The 17,109-nt window shown below is 46.1% G+C and overlaps 1 protein-coding gene and 1 long non-coding RNA gene across 2 annotated transcripts in view; both read right to left on the reverse strand.

Moving 5' to 3' along the window:
* Positions 1-17,109, reverse strand: part of LOC5568706 (low-density lipoprotein receptor-related protein 1) — a gene marked incomplete at its 5' end in the record, with an annotated part of 55,910 nt that overhangs the window by 23,393 nt on the left and 15,408 nt on the right. The window contains 4 exons of the mRNA XM_021850801.1: positions 45-252; positions 317-2,341; positions 2,455-2,727; positions 15,964-16,953. Of these exons, the coding sequence (XP_021706493.1) occupies positions 45-252; positions 317-2,341; positions 2,455-2,727; positions 15,964-16,953 (3,496 nt within the window). The remainder of the gene's footprint in view (positions 1-44; positions 253-316; positions 2,342-2,454; positions 2,728-15,963; positions 16,954-17,109) is intronic.
* LOC110678364 lies at positions 3,303-3,778 on the reverse strand. The gene is made up of 3 exons (XR_002501526.1): positions 3,525-3,778; positions 3,398-3,463; positions 3,303-3,342 (listed from the first exon to the last, which is right to left on the reverse strand). It is a non-coding gene; the product is annotated as an uncharacterized LOC110678364 (long non-coding RNA).

Here is a 17,109-nt window from a genome sequence, read left to right on the forward strand (position 1 = left end):
GGTAAGTTGACTTAGAATAATAGAATAGAAGCAATATGGCCTACCTTTCCACTTTCAATATCGTAGTAGTAAATCTCGCCCAATTTCGAAGTGATGTAATACAGCCGCTCCGTAGCAAAATCCAGCACCAAGCTCTCCATTGGGTAGAAGGTCGAGTTGCTGATCAACCTTCTCTCCGAGCCATCCATTCGACTGGAGTACATCTCGTACAGTTTCGGTGACTCATTCGTGGTAGCAAAGTACAGTACTCCCCTGAAAAAGACCAAATTTGCAAGTTACCTGGATGAGCTAATTCAACGATCGAGGTCCCACTCACTTGGACGGGTGCACCACCAAGCTGTTGACCAGTGACAAATCCGTAAGGATCTCCGTAATATATTCGCCTTTCATGTTGCATGCCAGAATCCGGCTGCTGGTTTCCGTTCCCGTTGAAATGAAGAGCAATTTCGAAATCCAGTCAACCGCGAATCCCATCGAGTGGGAGACATCAGTATCCAAGATAGTTTCGATCGGGCCCGTAGCCAAGTCCGAGGACTTGATCTCATTCAGCTGGATGTCATTCCAAAACAGTCTACCCTCTGAAATGTCGTAATCCAACACGGCCGGCTGGACCACTTGCGTCTGATGGCTGATGGTTGGAATGGTGTAGTGGTTTGGCTGCTGAAGATCGACTCCTCGAATCTCTGTCGACATGACGAACAGAAGAATCTCCTCGTTCTGGACGCAGCGCTTCTTGTCCGAATCCAGTCGCATCACGTGGGGACAAGCGCACTGGTAAGTCTGGTTAACGCTGAGAAGGCACAAATGTGAACAACCGCCGTTGTTCATGGCACATGGATTATTGGTGCGATCGTTTGGTTGTCTACTGGAGTGCAAAATTTGAATGCCGAAGGGCTGACTTTGCGTTCGCTGAATAACTGTAACGTCCGTGCCATTCCATTTGTTGGCTCGTATCACTGAGTTTGTTCGCCAATCAGTCCAATAGACGTAGTTGTCAAACAAGGTTATGCTGAAAGGGTGCGAGAGGACCTCCTGATCCTTAATGACAAGGTGGTGATCGAGACCATTGTAGTTGATCGTGTGGATCGAATCCGAACGAGCATCTATCCAGTAGACCCGTTTCAGAACATAATCTAGTGTGATACCGTTTGGCCAACCTCCATCGGAACCTACATATTTGATTGTGGTGCGATCTTCACCTGCCATTGTGCATCGTTCAAGCCTGGGAGCGCCTTCTTCCCAATCCGTCCAGAACAGCAGTCCTTCCATTGGATCCAACGCGATCGCTCTTGGGTTAACCATGTCCCCAGCAACCAGCGTCCTGCGATAGTTGCCATTGGTTTTGGCAACCTCGATCTGATCCAGATTGCTGTCAATCCAGTAGAGGTTCATCCCGATCCAATCTACGGCTAGTCCTTCTGCTGTTGACAGACCAGACTGTACGACGGCTTCAACGTTGCTCAGTGAATCTCCCGTCAGTGTTCCACGAAAGATCTTATCATCGATAACGTCTGTCCAGAATATTTGTACTGACTCGTTTCCCCAGAGAAAGTCCAATGCGATGGTGTTTCTCAGCGAGGTGTAGAAGTTCTTCACGGCCAGCGTGTTCAAGTCTACTCCTCGGATTTCCTGCCTATTGCTGAAGATAACATGCGGTGCGTCGGGATTATTACTTCGGCAGGTGAACTTATCAAATGTCAATGTATAACCTTCTTTACAGCTACATTTGTAGTGTTTTCCATCGGGAGTACAAACCTGAGAACACGTTCCCCAATGTTCGCAAGCGTGATCAACCTTGCAGTCTTTCAGATTAGGCTGAAGGTACAGATGCTCCGGACAGGAGCACACAAACCCTTCCGGAGCATTGTGGCAAGTATGGGAACACTCGCGTGTAGTTTTATCACATAGCTGATCCTTACAACGAAACCCCTCGTCTGTATTGTCTGGACAGTCCATCCGGCCATCGCACAGCTGATCGACCTTTATGCACACATTCGTCGGTCGACATATTCTATCCGGATACTGACAAGCCGTTGGAAGCGTCGCATTCTGACACAGCTTTTGATAATGTTCCGTGCAGTTCTTGTCGGTTCCACAAAACTGTTTTGCTTCCTGTTTGCACTGAGCCAGCTTCACTTCATCTGCGGTCTTTACAGGCTCTGGTGGTACTATGGTAGTCCCGCTGAAGGTACCATTCGCTGGCTGTTCGCATCCACTGAACGCGTTCAAGCAGTTCAACTTGGGATCGCACATCTGCGATCGATCGATGCACCCGTAAGGACTACAGTAGAACTCGTTCGGTTTGCACTCCACGTCGCACTGAGCCTCGTCCGAGTTGTCACTGAAATAGAAACGCTGTTGTAAGATATTCGATTACTTCACTTTACACCGGATATGGGCATAAAATACATCTACTAGCGATGACTTGACTTGGCCAGGGATGGCCGTACCTACCCACAGTTGTTCTCTCCATCGCAGAGCTGCGCGAACGTAATGCACACACCGTTCTTGCACTCGAACTCACCACATTTGTGACAGTGCGGTGGTTCGTCCGAGAAGTCACTGGGACCACAGTCCGGATGCCGATCGCAGACCCACGCTTTCGGAATGCAGCGCCGGCTCGTTACGCACTGGAAGAAGTTGTCCACGCAGGTAACGTTCGCACAGTTGGCGTAGTCCTCGTCGGTTTCGTCGATACAGTTCATCGTGCCGTCGCACACCAGGGATCTGCCGGAATCGATTGGGTGGTTTATTATGAAATGCAATACATAGTTATTTGGTGGTTCAATACTGTATTTCACGTTTTGGTGACTACGTAGCAATGTGAAGTTTTGTTTTATACCGTATGCGGAGCCCTTTACAGTAGAATTCACAGAAACCCCCCGCGCATGCTCTTAGATAATTCACGCACTATTATGAAGTTATTATATATCAAACTATAATTTTAGACCTTAGTTATTGTAACTGACTGCAGTGGATATTGTATGAAGGTCATATTCATTTGTTGGTCTGAGAAACCCGAGTAGCCCATCAAAACCTCTATAGAATTGTTCAGTTGACCGGGTCAATTATTAATTCTATTTAATTCAGTTCCCCTTGCAATCCCGGACCAGTTTGGCAGGGCCGTAGCCACTCCGGCGAAGAGCTTTCTGACGAAGGAACATCCGGATGGAGGATGGCTTTCGGTTCGAAGATACCCCGACGACTGAAGCAAGTGACTCGATGTAGAGTTGTCGGAATATGTTTTTGGGGTTTTCGGCTTTCAGTCTCTGGGAATCATAAACGGATTTCCGTTCTACACCTGACGTTTCGGTCACATTTATTGTGCCTTTTTCGAAGGATCTACAAATGAACAATTAGTACGAAACATAAAACATTAACATAAACACAATCTTACAGACAACGATCACTCCGTTCACTCGTTTCGTGTATGTCTTAAACATAATTGTACGTCGGACCATAACTATAACGAAACACATGATCATAAGGGTATCAGTTTGTGAAGGAGGTGTTAAGAAACTCACGTGTTTCGAGTTCCCTTCTTTTACGCTCGTTTTTAAATCTACCGGTTGAATTTTAGTTTACCTCCTACGATAATTCACTACTGTCACTTTCGCGCCAGATATTAATTTCATGTGTGTGTCGTTATAGCTATAATACTATTGTGTGTTATCTCTTTCTGTTGTTCTACGTGTTGTGTGTTGTATCGTTTTGGTAGTGTGTAACACACCAGCGTACGTGCCGCTCAAGTTATCGGTATCGGTACGCTTGTTGACAGTGTGTGGTGTGTTCAAGATGTGGCATGACTCTAGTATGGCTAAATTTTGCTTCTTGCTAGTGGAATCCAATACTTGTACCCTGTCTAGTAGAAATTGGTGGTTGTTGGTGATGCAATGATCCAGTAGTGCTGTTCTCTCCCGTAGCCTTTCCATCTCGTAGTCCGTCGCGTCCTTCCCTGCTTCTCGTAATTCTCTCACTTTGTTGATTGTCGATCGGTGGCCGGACAACCGATCTTTCAGTCGGCATGATGTCATACCTACATAGCTTGCTTCACAGTCTCCGCATGGTATTTTATATATCACGTTTGATCGTTGGTTGATCTCTACCTTGTCCTTCACTCCTGGTATGATGGACTTGATAGTTTTTCGTTGTTTCGGACAGATTACGATTTCCGGATAATCGGGTTTAAGTGTCCGTTGGATTGTCCTGGTAAGAGGACCTATGTTGACGATCGATCGGTACTGTTTTTCGTCATTCGTGGGTGGAGTTACGGTGGGTTGATTTACATGGCTGTGGTTGATGAGGCGATTGATCAGTGATCTGGGATAGTCGTTTTGTCGTAGTTGTTTGTGGATGATTTTCTTCGTTGTGGCTTCGTCAACGTTAGTAGAAAATGTGGTGACCCTTTTGATCAGATTCTTGGCGACATTTATCTTGAGTGTCATACTATGCGCTGATCGATAGTTCAAGAATCTGCCTGATGCAATCGGTTTAGCATACCATTCTGTTTTAATTGACTGGCCTGGTTTTCTGACCAACATTAAGTCCAGATATGGTAGCCGTCCCTCATTTTCTACTTCCACTGTGAATTGTATTTTCTCGTGGTAATTGTTGAACGTGTCCCTCACGGTTTCGATTTCGCCTTTCGGGACTGCCAGCATAAGGTCATCAACATATTTCTTTATCACTGGCATGGGGAAATTGATCTGTTTTGTGACTGTATCCAACAAAGTTTCCATCACAAGATCCGCGATTATGGGTGAGAGAGGATTGCCCATTGCTGTCCCGTATACCTGTTGATAATATTGTCCTTTGAATTGAAAGTAGCTGCAATTTATACAGAACTCTGTTATCTTTAAGAACAAATCTAGGTTGATGTCCGTGTGCTCTTTTATAGCCTCCCAATGCATGATGACGTTTTGTACCACCAACTCTCTTGGGATGCACGTGAACAGTGAAACCACATCCAGCGATATCAGTACATAATCCGGTGGTAGCTGTACATTGTTAATGTACTCGCAGAAGGAGAACGAGTCCGATATGTTATATTTGCTCTCTAATGAATGTTGGAGAATTGTTCCTACATATTTCGATAGTTCGTACGACGGTGACGTCATACATGCTACAACCGGTCTCAGTGGTAGACCCTCCTTGTTAGCCTTGGGTGCACCGTATATGCGCGGTGCTGTAGCTGTATACGTTTTTAACCTCATTTCAGTCTTGCTGTCGATAAGCTTCAAATCCACAAGACGTTTTGCGAATTGGTTGTTCTTGCGTTGATAGTTGGCTGTGGGGTCGTTAGACAGCTTTAGGTATGTGACGTCATCATCGATCATCGCTTGTAGCTTAACATCGTACTCGTCCCTCTTGATTACTACCGTTTTGTTTCCTTTATCCGCCTCGATTACCACGATGTCAGGATGTTGTTGGAGGAATTTTCTGGTTGCTTTCGTGGCAGAGTGATAGAAGTTGCTTATCGTGTCCTTTTCATGTCATGTGTTTCGTTATAGTTATGGTCCGACGTACAATTATGTTTAAGACATACACGAAACGAGTGAACGGAGTGATCGTTGTCTGTAAGATTGTGTTTATGTTAATGTTTTATGTTTCGTACTAATTGTTCATTTGTAGATCCTTCGAAAAAGGCACAATAAATGTGACCGAAACGTCAGGTGTAGAACGGAAATCCGTTTATGATTCCCAGAGACTGAAAGCCGAAAACCCCAAAAACATAACCTCCATCACAGTCGATTCCTGTACGTTGTCGGAATAGTCTTCAACGCTGCATCCAACCTACTCTGGCGAAGAATTCCCTGGCGGTGCCGAGTTTGATCCTACGATTCCAACGCAGGGTAGCTTCTGATTTACAGACGTCTCAACAACCTTTTGCAGATGCTACCGGTCGGTCCTGCGGTTCCGGTGGAGAATGAATTCCAGTTTGTTGGTGCCTTAGCGTCCCATTAACTATTTTACATGTCGGCCTGACCCCAAGCGGTGAACCTGACATACTCCGCTCAAGCTAGATGATGTCCTTTATCATCAACAAAATCCAACATAACAAGTGTAGCGACGTCATAAAATTTTGGGCCATGAGTACGATCTTCAGCCGAGTCAGTATTTGCTGATCTCTAGGGTTAGGACTGTTTTTTTTTTATAGATTTTTGCACTTCTAGCAAAAGCTAGAAACATTCACCATCCACGGCTATCTGGGCGCCGATTGGGATTTTGTTCTCATGTCTACTTATGTCTACTATAACTACTCCGGCTCGCTTGAATTGTCGCGAAAAAGGAAAAAAGCGAGAAAACTCAATCACCCCACATATATACGGCTTTAGGATGAAGTCTACGAACTTTTGAAAGTAGTCTCGCAACTTCCTCATGGTATTACTTCTTGAGACAAGGCCTTCTATTTTTTAACGCCGCCATACTATAAGCTCTTCGCTTCTGTTGATAGCTTTCTTAAGCTGGCTCCCGCTCGCTCTCTTTGGTCCTGTGGAATACCATCTATCAGCAGATATCGCAGGGGAAATTTCACGCTATGCGCAGTCTTCGTCTTCGAGCTGCAGAGCTTGTCCTACAGTTCCGGTCTGGGGATAACGTCCGCACTGTCGGTGCCCTACATACCCGAAGCTCTTCTTCATTCTTCGTCGGCTGGCTGGTCAGGTGCCGAGGTCGGCCCGACGTTTCCGGTTGGAGAATGACTTCCGGTTCGGCACCCCGACGACCCAAGGCCATGCCGCACTCATTTCTTCTACTTTCTTCGTCTTTCTGGCATTCAAGTGCCGAAGTCGATCCGACAATTGGGTTATTGAGTGAAGAAAAATTCACAGTTCTTTGTAGCTTGATCGAAAACGCACATTTTTCCAAGTGTAACACGATTTTATTGCGCTTTATTATCTTAATTTTAATATAGTAAATGATTGGAGAAGATTTCATTACGTCGACTCAATGACATTTCAATTTACATAATGACAGCTCGTCCCGAAGTAAAATTTGCCGAGGGGTGATTCAAACGCGATTTCCATACTAAATTCAAACGTGTTTTAAAAATAGTTCCAGGGCACGGAAAATTATGAAATTTTGGATACTGGCTCAGTTTGTAACGTAGAATCAGAATATGTAAAAAACAGGATACCCCTAAACAAGCCAATTCTGGTTGGAGGATGACTTCCTGTTCGTTGGCGTTCCGACGACCCGAAGCCAAAGCATGTTACGTTTTGTATGTTTAGCGATATTGTATCAGGAGAAAACTTTGACAACCAGTAAGATTATAACACAAAAACAGTAAGGCATTGCTCCGCCAGTCAAAGTTTAAGCACCACTGCGACAACCATCCGTCACCAGCCTGCCAAATAACATCAGCACAGCAAATCATTCTCAATACATAAGCGCACTCAAGTACATAAGGGAACGAAGACGAAACAACTCCACACCTAACAGCACGGATGCACGCTGAAATAATTAAATACTAAAATGCTTAAAACTTATACTAAAATCATATTCAGTCCATTCACCCCATGAGATGCATATCTTTCTTTTATTCCTTCAAAGTATAAACGATATTTAAGAATGATAATGCATAATGGGGCAAGATTATTTAGCTGCTGATATTTTTATTTACATTCAAAACTAAAGAAGGGATAAACATTTCAAATGAAGTAATTCAAACAATTTGATAAAAACACATTTATTTCGTTTAATCACATACTACACTACCGCTTTTCGGGTATTAAGACAATACATTGCTTCGACACTATGTATTGAACCCGCAGCTGCATGAGTGTATCCTATGTAATCGGAACGGAACCCTCGTCAGAATCAAAATTCCGGTGGCTCTTAAATAGTTTCCGGATCACTTCCCGGTTTGAAAAAGCGTTGGTAAACCGTCCTCTGGAATCGCCAATTGGTTAATTTTGCCAGTCAGAGGTAATTTGCAGGAAGAAGGTGAGATCCACTAGCATCCTCGGGAGCGTCTGCTTTTTCCAACTTGGGGCTCACATCCGGGTGGCTGAAATGAATTCAATTCTTCCTACATAGTCTTATAGTTTGCTGCAGTTTTTCTTACTCACTTGTGAGACCCTGGAGTCTGTAGGATCATCTATATATATTCTCAGCAACGATTATATGAAAAAAAAAACGCGAATTACTTTCCACTTTTTTTTTTCCACGCGAGAGGCAAGAACTGAAACTGTGAAAGAAAAATGGCCAAGTCCCAGGTGTTGCTCATAATAGTCAAAAAGCATAGCGAATAATAATTTTCAAAAAAACATTGCGAAGTATAAAACATATGGTGAGGGTGCATTTTTCCTATGCTGGACAATGCATTAAATTAAAAAAATCAATCATTACAATAATTAACACCCTAAATAGTATTTTCAAAGTTCTCCGTGTGGAAGAGCCGTAGCAGAAGAAGCGATCTCTACGGTGACGTTGCTCAGCATATGCGGGAGAGTGATTGCCCGAAGGCCGACACACACACACGCCAACCAAAGCCAGCACGATTGAGCTAGGGCGATAAAGATTTTTCATCGTCGTTCCATTGTCAGTCCCCATGATGCGATCGGTCGGTTCGGTTTAATAAGCGGATTTTGCCACAAAAAGTTAGTGCCGTTTAAAGCCGGCGAAAGAAAACTTTTGCAGTTTTCCATAGTGAAAGGTTACATAGTTGTTACCGGCCGTGGCGGAAAACATCCGGACGCGAAAGGCGCCAGAGCTCATCATCGTCACGTTGCCATACGGTGAAAGGAAGGATCACGGTTTTCGCGGCAAATATCGACGACCTAGAAGGCACGAAGAAGCATTTTAGAGTGGTGAGTCAAATTGTAGATTGACAACGAAGTGGGAGCTAATTTTGTACATCATTCAGGCCAACCGCTTCGAAACCGACGTGATTGTCCGATCACGAGATCATCGCTGGCATCAGGACGGGCACGCATTGTTCAACAATAAGAACGCCGCAAATCCATTGTCTGCTGACGCTACTGCTCGGATCGTGATTCCGACGGAAAGAAAGGGGGTAGGTACGCTACATTGTGTGGGCAAAATGGCCGACTAATCCGTTCCTGATTTAGGGACGATTTTGCATCCACCAATAGCGCATAGCCACTGCAAGAGCCGTAGGAGGACCTCGAAGCGAGCCAGGTTGGCTGTCGCTTCCCTCGAAGCACCCACACACGACGAGAAACCCCTTATTGGGTATGTGTAGCCGGCAATCAAGAACGAGCAGTCACTAACCGGCAGAACAACAGGGTTTTTTCGTTGCAGTTTCGTTCTTTGGCTCATCGAAGGAAGGCCCAGCGAGTCTACACTCAGGGGTTCCCAACACCGCGGTGGAGGATCGTCCGCAGCCACATCAGCATTTGACATTTGGCACATCGGAGGAAAAGCGGACTGTGACTCACGACCAGGGGTTCCCAACACAGTAGTGCAAGGTCGTCGGCGGTGAATGACCGTCGAGAGCTAGCCGCTTCAGCTGAGGTGGTGCAGGAGCACAGAGCGTGCGACGACGGCGAGCGCAGACCGTCAGAAAGGATGCGGAGGCTGGTGGAGCTAAAGGCGGCGGGAGCATAATGGCCGGTGCCGTGAGTACCAGCAATCTAGGATTAAGCCACTACATGTAAGAAGGGATAGAAGATAGGCCTGGAGGTCAAGTTTAGGAGTCAGGTAGTCATGATGGCACCCAATATATGCATTTAAAATGAATTACTCGTTTTGTGATTGAGTTGGAGCCCTTTGCCTTCAGTGTTTGTGCCGAATCCCCTTTTGATAATGGTAGTTCTGCTCTACCGGGTCGGGAACTTGCAACAAGCACTGTAGGGAAAATTAAGACAAAGATGTACTCTTTTCAATGGTTTATTCAATAATAGTCGTAGTTTGTCAATAAAACAATGCACGAGTTCACTAATTTGACGTTTGAGCGGTGCCGAATTCACTTGTTACCATGGTCACGTAAACAACATGGCACCGCTCAAACGTCAGATAGTGAACTCGTGCATCGATCCATGAACCGATGCACGAGTTCACTATTTGACGTTTGAGCGGTGCCGTGTTATTTACGTGACCATGGCAACTAGTGAATTCGGCACCGCTCAAACGTCAAATTAGTGAACTCGTGCATCGGTCCATTGTCATAGTCATAGCCTGCTTAATTATAGAATCATTCACCATAGCCTACTACAAGCACTGATCTTTACGCTTCATATCTGATGATCGATGTTGTGACGCTCGCTAGCATCCGCTTCTTACTGCTTTTAATCGACGAGTCGTTTGCCATGATCCGGGATAACGCTAATATCGCTTTCGCCACCTTTTTCACAGGCATAGTCGATATGTTTGTTGAAATTCAGCCGATCATCAATCATTACCCCCAGATGCTTAATTTCGCGCATCGAGTTGATGATGCAACCACCAACCGTGATTTTGCCTTCTGCACTGCCATACGATAGCTGATCATAACCACTTCAGTTTTGTGGTGGGCCATCGCCAGCTTCTCGCCCGCATCCAATCATCTCGAGTACCTCCACCTGCTCTCTTGATTCACCGACTACCAATAGCACCACATCGTCCGCAAAGCTAACAATCTTCACGCCTTTGTAAAGATTCAATTTCAGGACACCATCGTACATAATATTCCACTGAGTCGTGCTGAGAATAAAGCCCTTTTTGGCCTGTTTCGTATGTTAGTAATCGGTTCTAAAAATAGTAATTCAAAACCCGGCTGTACCTGAGAGTACCTGAGCTCTCATGCTATGCAACGAATCGGCGATTGCTTTCCAGCTAGCGCAGTTGAAAGCGTTCTTCACGTCTAGTGTGATCACCACACAATAACGGTTTCCTCTCCTTTTCTGCTTCTGAGCTGTCTCCATGGTTTCCACAACAGTTTGGATGACGTCTGTAGTATTATAGAGTAAAGCGAAGTATGCAATTCAACAGAAAAGTAATCGCCTATCTCGATGCGTGGGAAATGTATTACAAGAAATGCTCAAGAAAAGCATTTTTCTTTGATCGCAGTACGCAGTTGAAAAGAAATTTCATTTCAAAAGGAGCTCACTGTAGGGAAATTTCTTGACCATTTCTTGAGCAGAAATTTTTACTTTTCTTGAGCGGAAGGGCATACCTAGCTTAAGTTAGAAAAAATATGTATACGAATACCTAAACATAATTCAGTTTATAAATAAAACAAAAAAACTTATCGTGATGTAATCGCTAGAAGATTTCCATCAGTGTAATCGTACTACTTTTTCTCAGCGATAAGTTCATCCCTCATTCATGCTAGGTGAACCACTTCCCCTAGCCTATGGACCAGTGCACGAGTTCATCCGTTGACGTTTGAGCGGTGCCGTGATATTTACGTGACCATGGCAACGAGTGAATTTGGCACCGCTCAAACGTCAGATTAGTGAACTCGTGCATCGGTCCATGGTGAATGAAACGAAACGAGATGAAGGAGGAAAAGAGAGAGCGTTTTCGGGAGTGCTTCAGTGGTCGGCGTCGGTGCGCATCATCGTTAGTCCAATAACGATTTTTGACGCGGACGGTTTGTGTTTATACATGATGAGAAAATAGAAAAAAAAAGCGGCTCGTGTTGCCATTGAAAAAAAAAAGTTTATTTATTTTGAAAGAATACGACTTTCCGGAAGCCGAACTGCATATTCGACAGCCCGTTCTCGCTCTTTGCATGCTTCGTAAGCCTGTTCAGGATATCGCCCTATACGTTGAACATTCGCCAAGTGGTTTCCCCGGCCTTGGTAGCAACACCAACTTTTGACGCTTCCAGGAGTCTAGAAGGCTGCCATCGTAAATGCAGTTCTGCAGTATGGTCCTGAACATATCGGGGTTCTCGAGGATCGCTCTTTTCTGAGCCAGATTTGGGATTCCATCTGGTCCTGGGGCCTTTGTGTCCAAGGATTTCGTTACACCGATCAACTCCTCATTTACTACACGAGGTTCATCAAAGTCTCTATCTTGCACTCCGTAAGGAGTGGGCCGCCAGGTTGTAGCTTCATGCTGCGTCAATAGTGACCTTCATTACCTACGAGCACCTTTCCAGTGGCACGGTTGGTCCTTTTAACTTCGCCATGGCTACTCTGTACGCGTCGTCCCACGGGCTCGCGTTTGCTTTGTCTTTAAGTTCTTGGAGACAAGCTTTTGACTTAATCTGATTTCGCTTATAAGAGCGAATTTTGCCGCTCTGTATACGAGCCAACGTTCCTCTCTTTCAGCGTTGTTGCAAGCCTTCTGATCCTCCTTCTGGCTCGAAGGCAGCTTCCACGTAGATTGACAATGGTCGAGTTCCACCAGTAGGCTGGAAAGCGACCATTAGCTGGTTTCCCAACTCTCGGCATATGTTCAATCTAAGCGCTTCAACGTGACGCTCTAGCCCTCTTCGGCGTGAAATTATTGTTCGACACGGCGGCTTCCCCCGTTACAGTGCTCGTTTCCACTTTCTATATGCGATGCTGAGGCTCCCACGCGGACTTGGTCACCGCAATCTCTTTTTCGGTTGCACCAGCCCTCGCCTTCAGTGTTTTCCATTCTTTGACGGCCGCTCCAAGAGCTTCTTGGATCTTCGTCACCAACAGTTTTATGTCTTTGTGCACATTGCTTCTTTTGTCGACATACTCGTGCAGCTCCTCCACAACTTTCTTCGCTATAACTATCTTCGGTAGTTTTAGTATTTACTCTCGATCACATACTATACTGCTGCTGTTGCTGCAGGTTAGTTTGCTCCTGGTCACGCTCGTGCTGCTGATGCGCTTGTTGGAGTTGAAGCGTTATCTTACCAACCCGCTGCTAGCAAACGGATTTGCCGCACCTTCTCCGATGTTATTTATACTCTCTTATCTTCAGGGTCCCCCTCCAGACCGCTATCGTCAACCGCCGAATGTAGTCGGATCGCATGGTTATCTATGCAAGCAGGGAGGCCATGCTAGGGTTGATACGATCCCTTATGAGGATCGTGTTCAGAGTCGGATCGGCGCAGGTCGGGAATGGCCATCCAAGCCTACCACTCATCACTTAGGTAAGATGGACGGGTTCCGAACGTAGCCAGAGGCCTGTCAAGGTTTCAACGGGACGGAGGCTGCCGCACCTTGAGCCTACTCACGATTTCAAGTTGGTTTCACCCTTCCTCACTCGGGGAGTAGAATGACACGACTGTCGGCCCAATATATCTGTCCAATCCAAAATCCTTGCCTTGTCCTATTTGAACGCCGTGACCAGAATACCGTAAACAGGATTTTACTGGCATCCATACTGATGTGCTGGTTGCCACTCCAGGGGGCTAAGGCACTTTGAAAGCGGTACCAGGTCGTTTGTTCAGAATAACTCGCAGATATGTGTTTTTTTATGGAGAGATTCAACTGAGCCCACTGTTGAATTCCCGCCACACCCTTGGCAGACTCGGCTTGAGCTTCTAGTATGATGGACCAGAAGTTCGACCACTTCCTGGAGGCAGTGCCAAAGGTGTGTTTCGCTTGGGATAGGAAAAAAATCTCAAGCGCCCACCGACAGGGTTAGGACTGTTTTTTTTGTGTTTATAGTAGGGTACAAAAAAGCTTCAAAAGCCTGGAATGTTGTGTGTTGGCACGGTGTGGGACTCACGTTAGGCGTGCTTAACCACTTAAAAATTTTCCCTACTGCCCCTGTGCCTCGATCCCCCCTGGAACTACATCAGGCAACTTCATCGGGGGAGGGCTGTGCTCATGCACTTCGTCAATCTCAGCCTCTAGCTGTTCTGCTAGTTTGCTGTTGGAGCTTAATGTCGTCAAAAACGCTGCTCACTACGACATTTCTACGGTGTTTCTGCGACTACAAGTTTCGCCCAATTGGCGGTTGAAGATATCGCCGGGGCTTTGGACAGCTTTCTGTGCGACGACGCATACTTCCCTTGGACTGGCTTCGCGTCAGAGCCATGTTGAACTTCTACTGGACGCTAATGTGCACTTCATTGCTCTACGACGACTCGTTCTCCGCTGCTGCTGTTCGAGTTCTCCTGGTTGACCAGTTAGATGCCGAGGTCGGTCCAGCGATTCCGGTTGGAAGATGACTTCCGGTTCACTGGCGCTCCGACGACTCAAGCCGGTGATACGCTACGTACTACTCAGGGTTAGGTCTGTATTGTTTCTTATGTGTAGTATTCCTGATCTTGTAAGCCTTTCAAATGAAGGAATTCAATACGCTATACAAAGTGGGTTTCACTCAGAAACCTTCGCAGCACTATGGAATCAAAGTGTCCCAGCAGCTTCATTTTTACTGTTACTGGCATGGTTAGGTCTGTCTTTTGATTATACGTGAATCATAACGTCCAGTTCGCTGATGTCACGACGCTCAACAACTGTTTAATTGTGAACAACTCTAGCAAGCCCCTGCAGCGGACAAATTTAAAGAATTGTTCAAGGAAGGATGGTCTCCTGGAACTGATTTTCCTCCAGCTCCCTGGATTTCCTCTTCGGATCAGCAAGGAAAGATGGTGTATTCTATCGCTAAAACTGCACTCAAGTACAGTGGCGGTGACATGGTTGTACGTGAGCTTGGCTTTAAATCGTTCAAGAAGCAAATGAAGAGAGTGGTTCGTAGAAAACCGGCAGGCGACTGAATCTGTGTGTTGAGGATAATGAGCAAGTTCTACAATTGCAGCTTGAGCAACATACATGCGCCAACGAATGATGCCCCATGCCAGCTTTCGTCAGCATTATGGGCGATGGAAACCAACCAGCCCCTACTTTGAGAGAGGTTAAACATGCCATTCACCAGCTCAAGAACAATAAAGCTGCTGGTAAGGATGGTATCGGACCTGAACTCATAAAGATGGGCCCGGAGAGGTTAGCCATTACGCTGCACCAGCTGATAGGCACAATCTGGGAAACAGAACAGCTGCCGGAGGAGTGAAAGGAAGGGGTAACATACCCCATCTACAAGAAAGGCGACAAATGCGGCCTACAAAGTATTAGCCCAGATCGTCTTCCGTCGTTCCGGTCGTTCGACATCGGACCAGATCTTTACTGTATGGCCGAACATATGAAAAAGGTGGCAGACATGTATAGTGTACACCCGCTTGAAACGCGCGGACTGGTGGAGAATGCGACCAAGACAAAGTCCATGCTAGCTGGTGGGACAGTGTTACGATAGACGGGGATACGTTTGGTCGACGAGTTCGTCTACCTTGGATCCTTGCTGACGGCTGATAGTAACGTTAGCCGTGAAATACGGAAGCGCATCATCAGTGGAAGTTGGGCCTACTATGACCTCCACAAGAAGCTGCGGTCAAAAAAGATTCACATCCGCACCATATGTACCATGCACAAAACGCTCATAAGGATGGTAATCCTTTACGGGCATGAAACGTGGACGATGCTCAAAGAGGACTTGCAAGCAGTTGGAGTCTTCGAACGTCAGGTGCTTAGGACGATCTTTGGCGGTGTGCAGGAAAACGGTGTGTGGCAGCGAAGGAAGAACCACGAGCTCGCCCAACTCTACGGCGAACCCAGTATCTAAAAGGTGGCCAAAGGTGGAAGGATACGATGGGCAGAGCATGTTGCAAGAATGCCGGACAGCAACCCTGCAAAGATAGTGTTCGCTTCGGATCGGTTGGAACAAGAAGGCGTAATTAAAGAGCAGCGAGCTAGGTGGGCGGATCAAGTGCGTATCGATTTGGCGAGCGTGGGGCAGAACCGAGGATGGAGAGATGCTTCCACGAACCGAGTATTGTGGCGTGAAATTGTTGATTATATGTTTAGATGTTAACTGAACAAATTAAATGAAATTAATGGCTACACCTAGCCCATAATAAATTTGGTCTATTCTGGTTTGTTAATATGATCTCTCATTTGAAATGCGTCGAAATCCGGGATTGAATATTTTGCTGCAAAGAATTCAAAATTATCGTCATACATAAAAGGTGAAATACAGTATTGTACAGTATGAAAACCATTTTCAATAAATCCCTCCCCTGCTTCCACCGACCTGTTAATGCATCTTTGGTCATCACATTTGAAGTTGTGCTCCAGGTCACAGTTCGGATTGCACGGTCCATCCGGGGTTTGTTCTTCATCACTGCCATCATCGCAGTCTCGATCGTCATCACAGGTAAACCGCTGATCGATGCACTGAACCCCGTTTTTACACAAGAAGTTCGTTTCGTTGGGACACTTCATCGGCGGCGTATTGACCGTGGCCAGCGAAACACACGCCGTACGATTCTCATTCAGCACGAACGATTCTTCGCACACGCATTCCGCACGAACCGGAGTGTTGATGCAAATTCCCGGACATCCATTGTCGCACAGCTGCTGGTGATTGCTGTTGTACTGCGTAAGGTTGTCGAATATCTTCATCCCATACAAACGAGGCTTCACTACTGCGATCGTATCCGTCCCACTAGGATCACTCATATTCAACCGTTCGATGTTACCTTTCACATTGTCGGAGAAGTAGATCTGCTGCTTGTAGACTCCGATCGTCACCGGATAGTGATTCCCAGCCATACCGTCGTACAGCAGAGTCCGATCATGTCCGTCCAACGTGACACTCTCGATCAACCCAGTTCTCGAGTCGCACCAATACAGCCGCTTCTGAATCTGATCCAGCACCAGCCCGCTAGGCCAGATCATCGGTCGAAGGCGTCCGTCTACGAGCGTATCCCGTCGGTTACCATCCATCCAGGACCACTCGATCTTGGCGTTATCCGGGGCCCACGAGGACCAGTACATCACGCCTTTCTTCGGATCAAGTGCGATCGATTGTGGTCGCATTAAATCTCTGAGTACGACATGAGCAATTCGCTTGCTGCCCAGCTTCAGAACCGTTATGTGGCCACGCTCCGAGTTGGTGTAGAAGAGGTTATTGCCGATCCAATCGTAGGCTAGACCATCACAGGAACCCTCAGCTTCCCAGAGCTTCTCCCGGCCGGTGCCATCCAACTTTTGGTTCTCGATGGAGAATTTGGCTTGGCTTCTAGAGAGGAATAGAATAGAAATATTTTAGTTAACCCATAAATCCAGGAATGATCTTACTCTGCTAAAGCTATGGTCATCAAGATTCACATTTTTAGCAAACTAAGATTGTCCTGGATATTCAAAGGGTTAATATTTTCAAGTCTGTCAATGGCAA

This window comes from Aedes aegypti, chromosome 3, assembly GCF_002204515.2.
Source record: "Aedes aegypti strain LVP_AGWG chromosome 3, AaegL5.0 Primary Assembly, whole genome shotgun sequence".
Classification (NCBI taxonomy): Eukaryota; Metazoa; Arthropoda; class Insecta; order Diptera; family Culicidae; genus Aedes; species Aedes aegypti.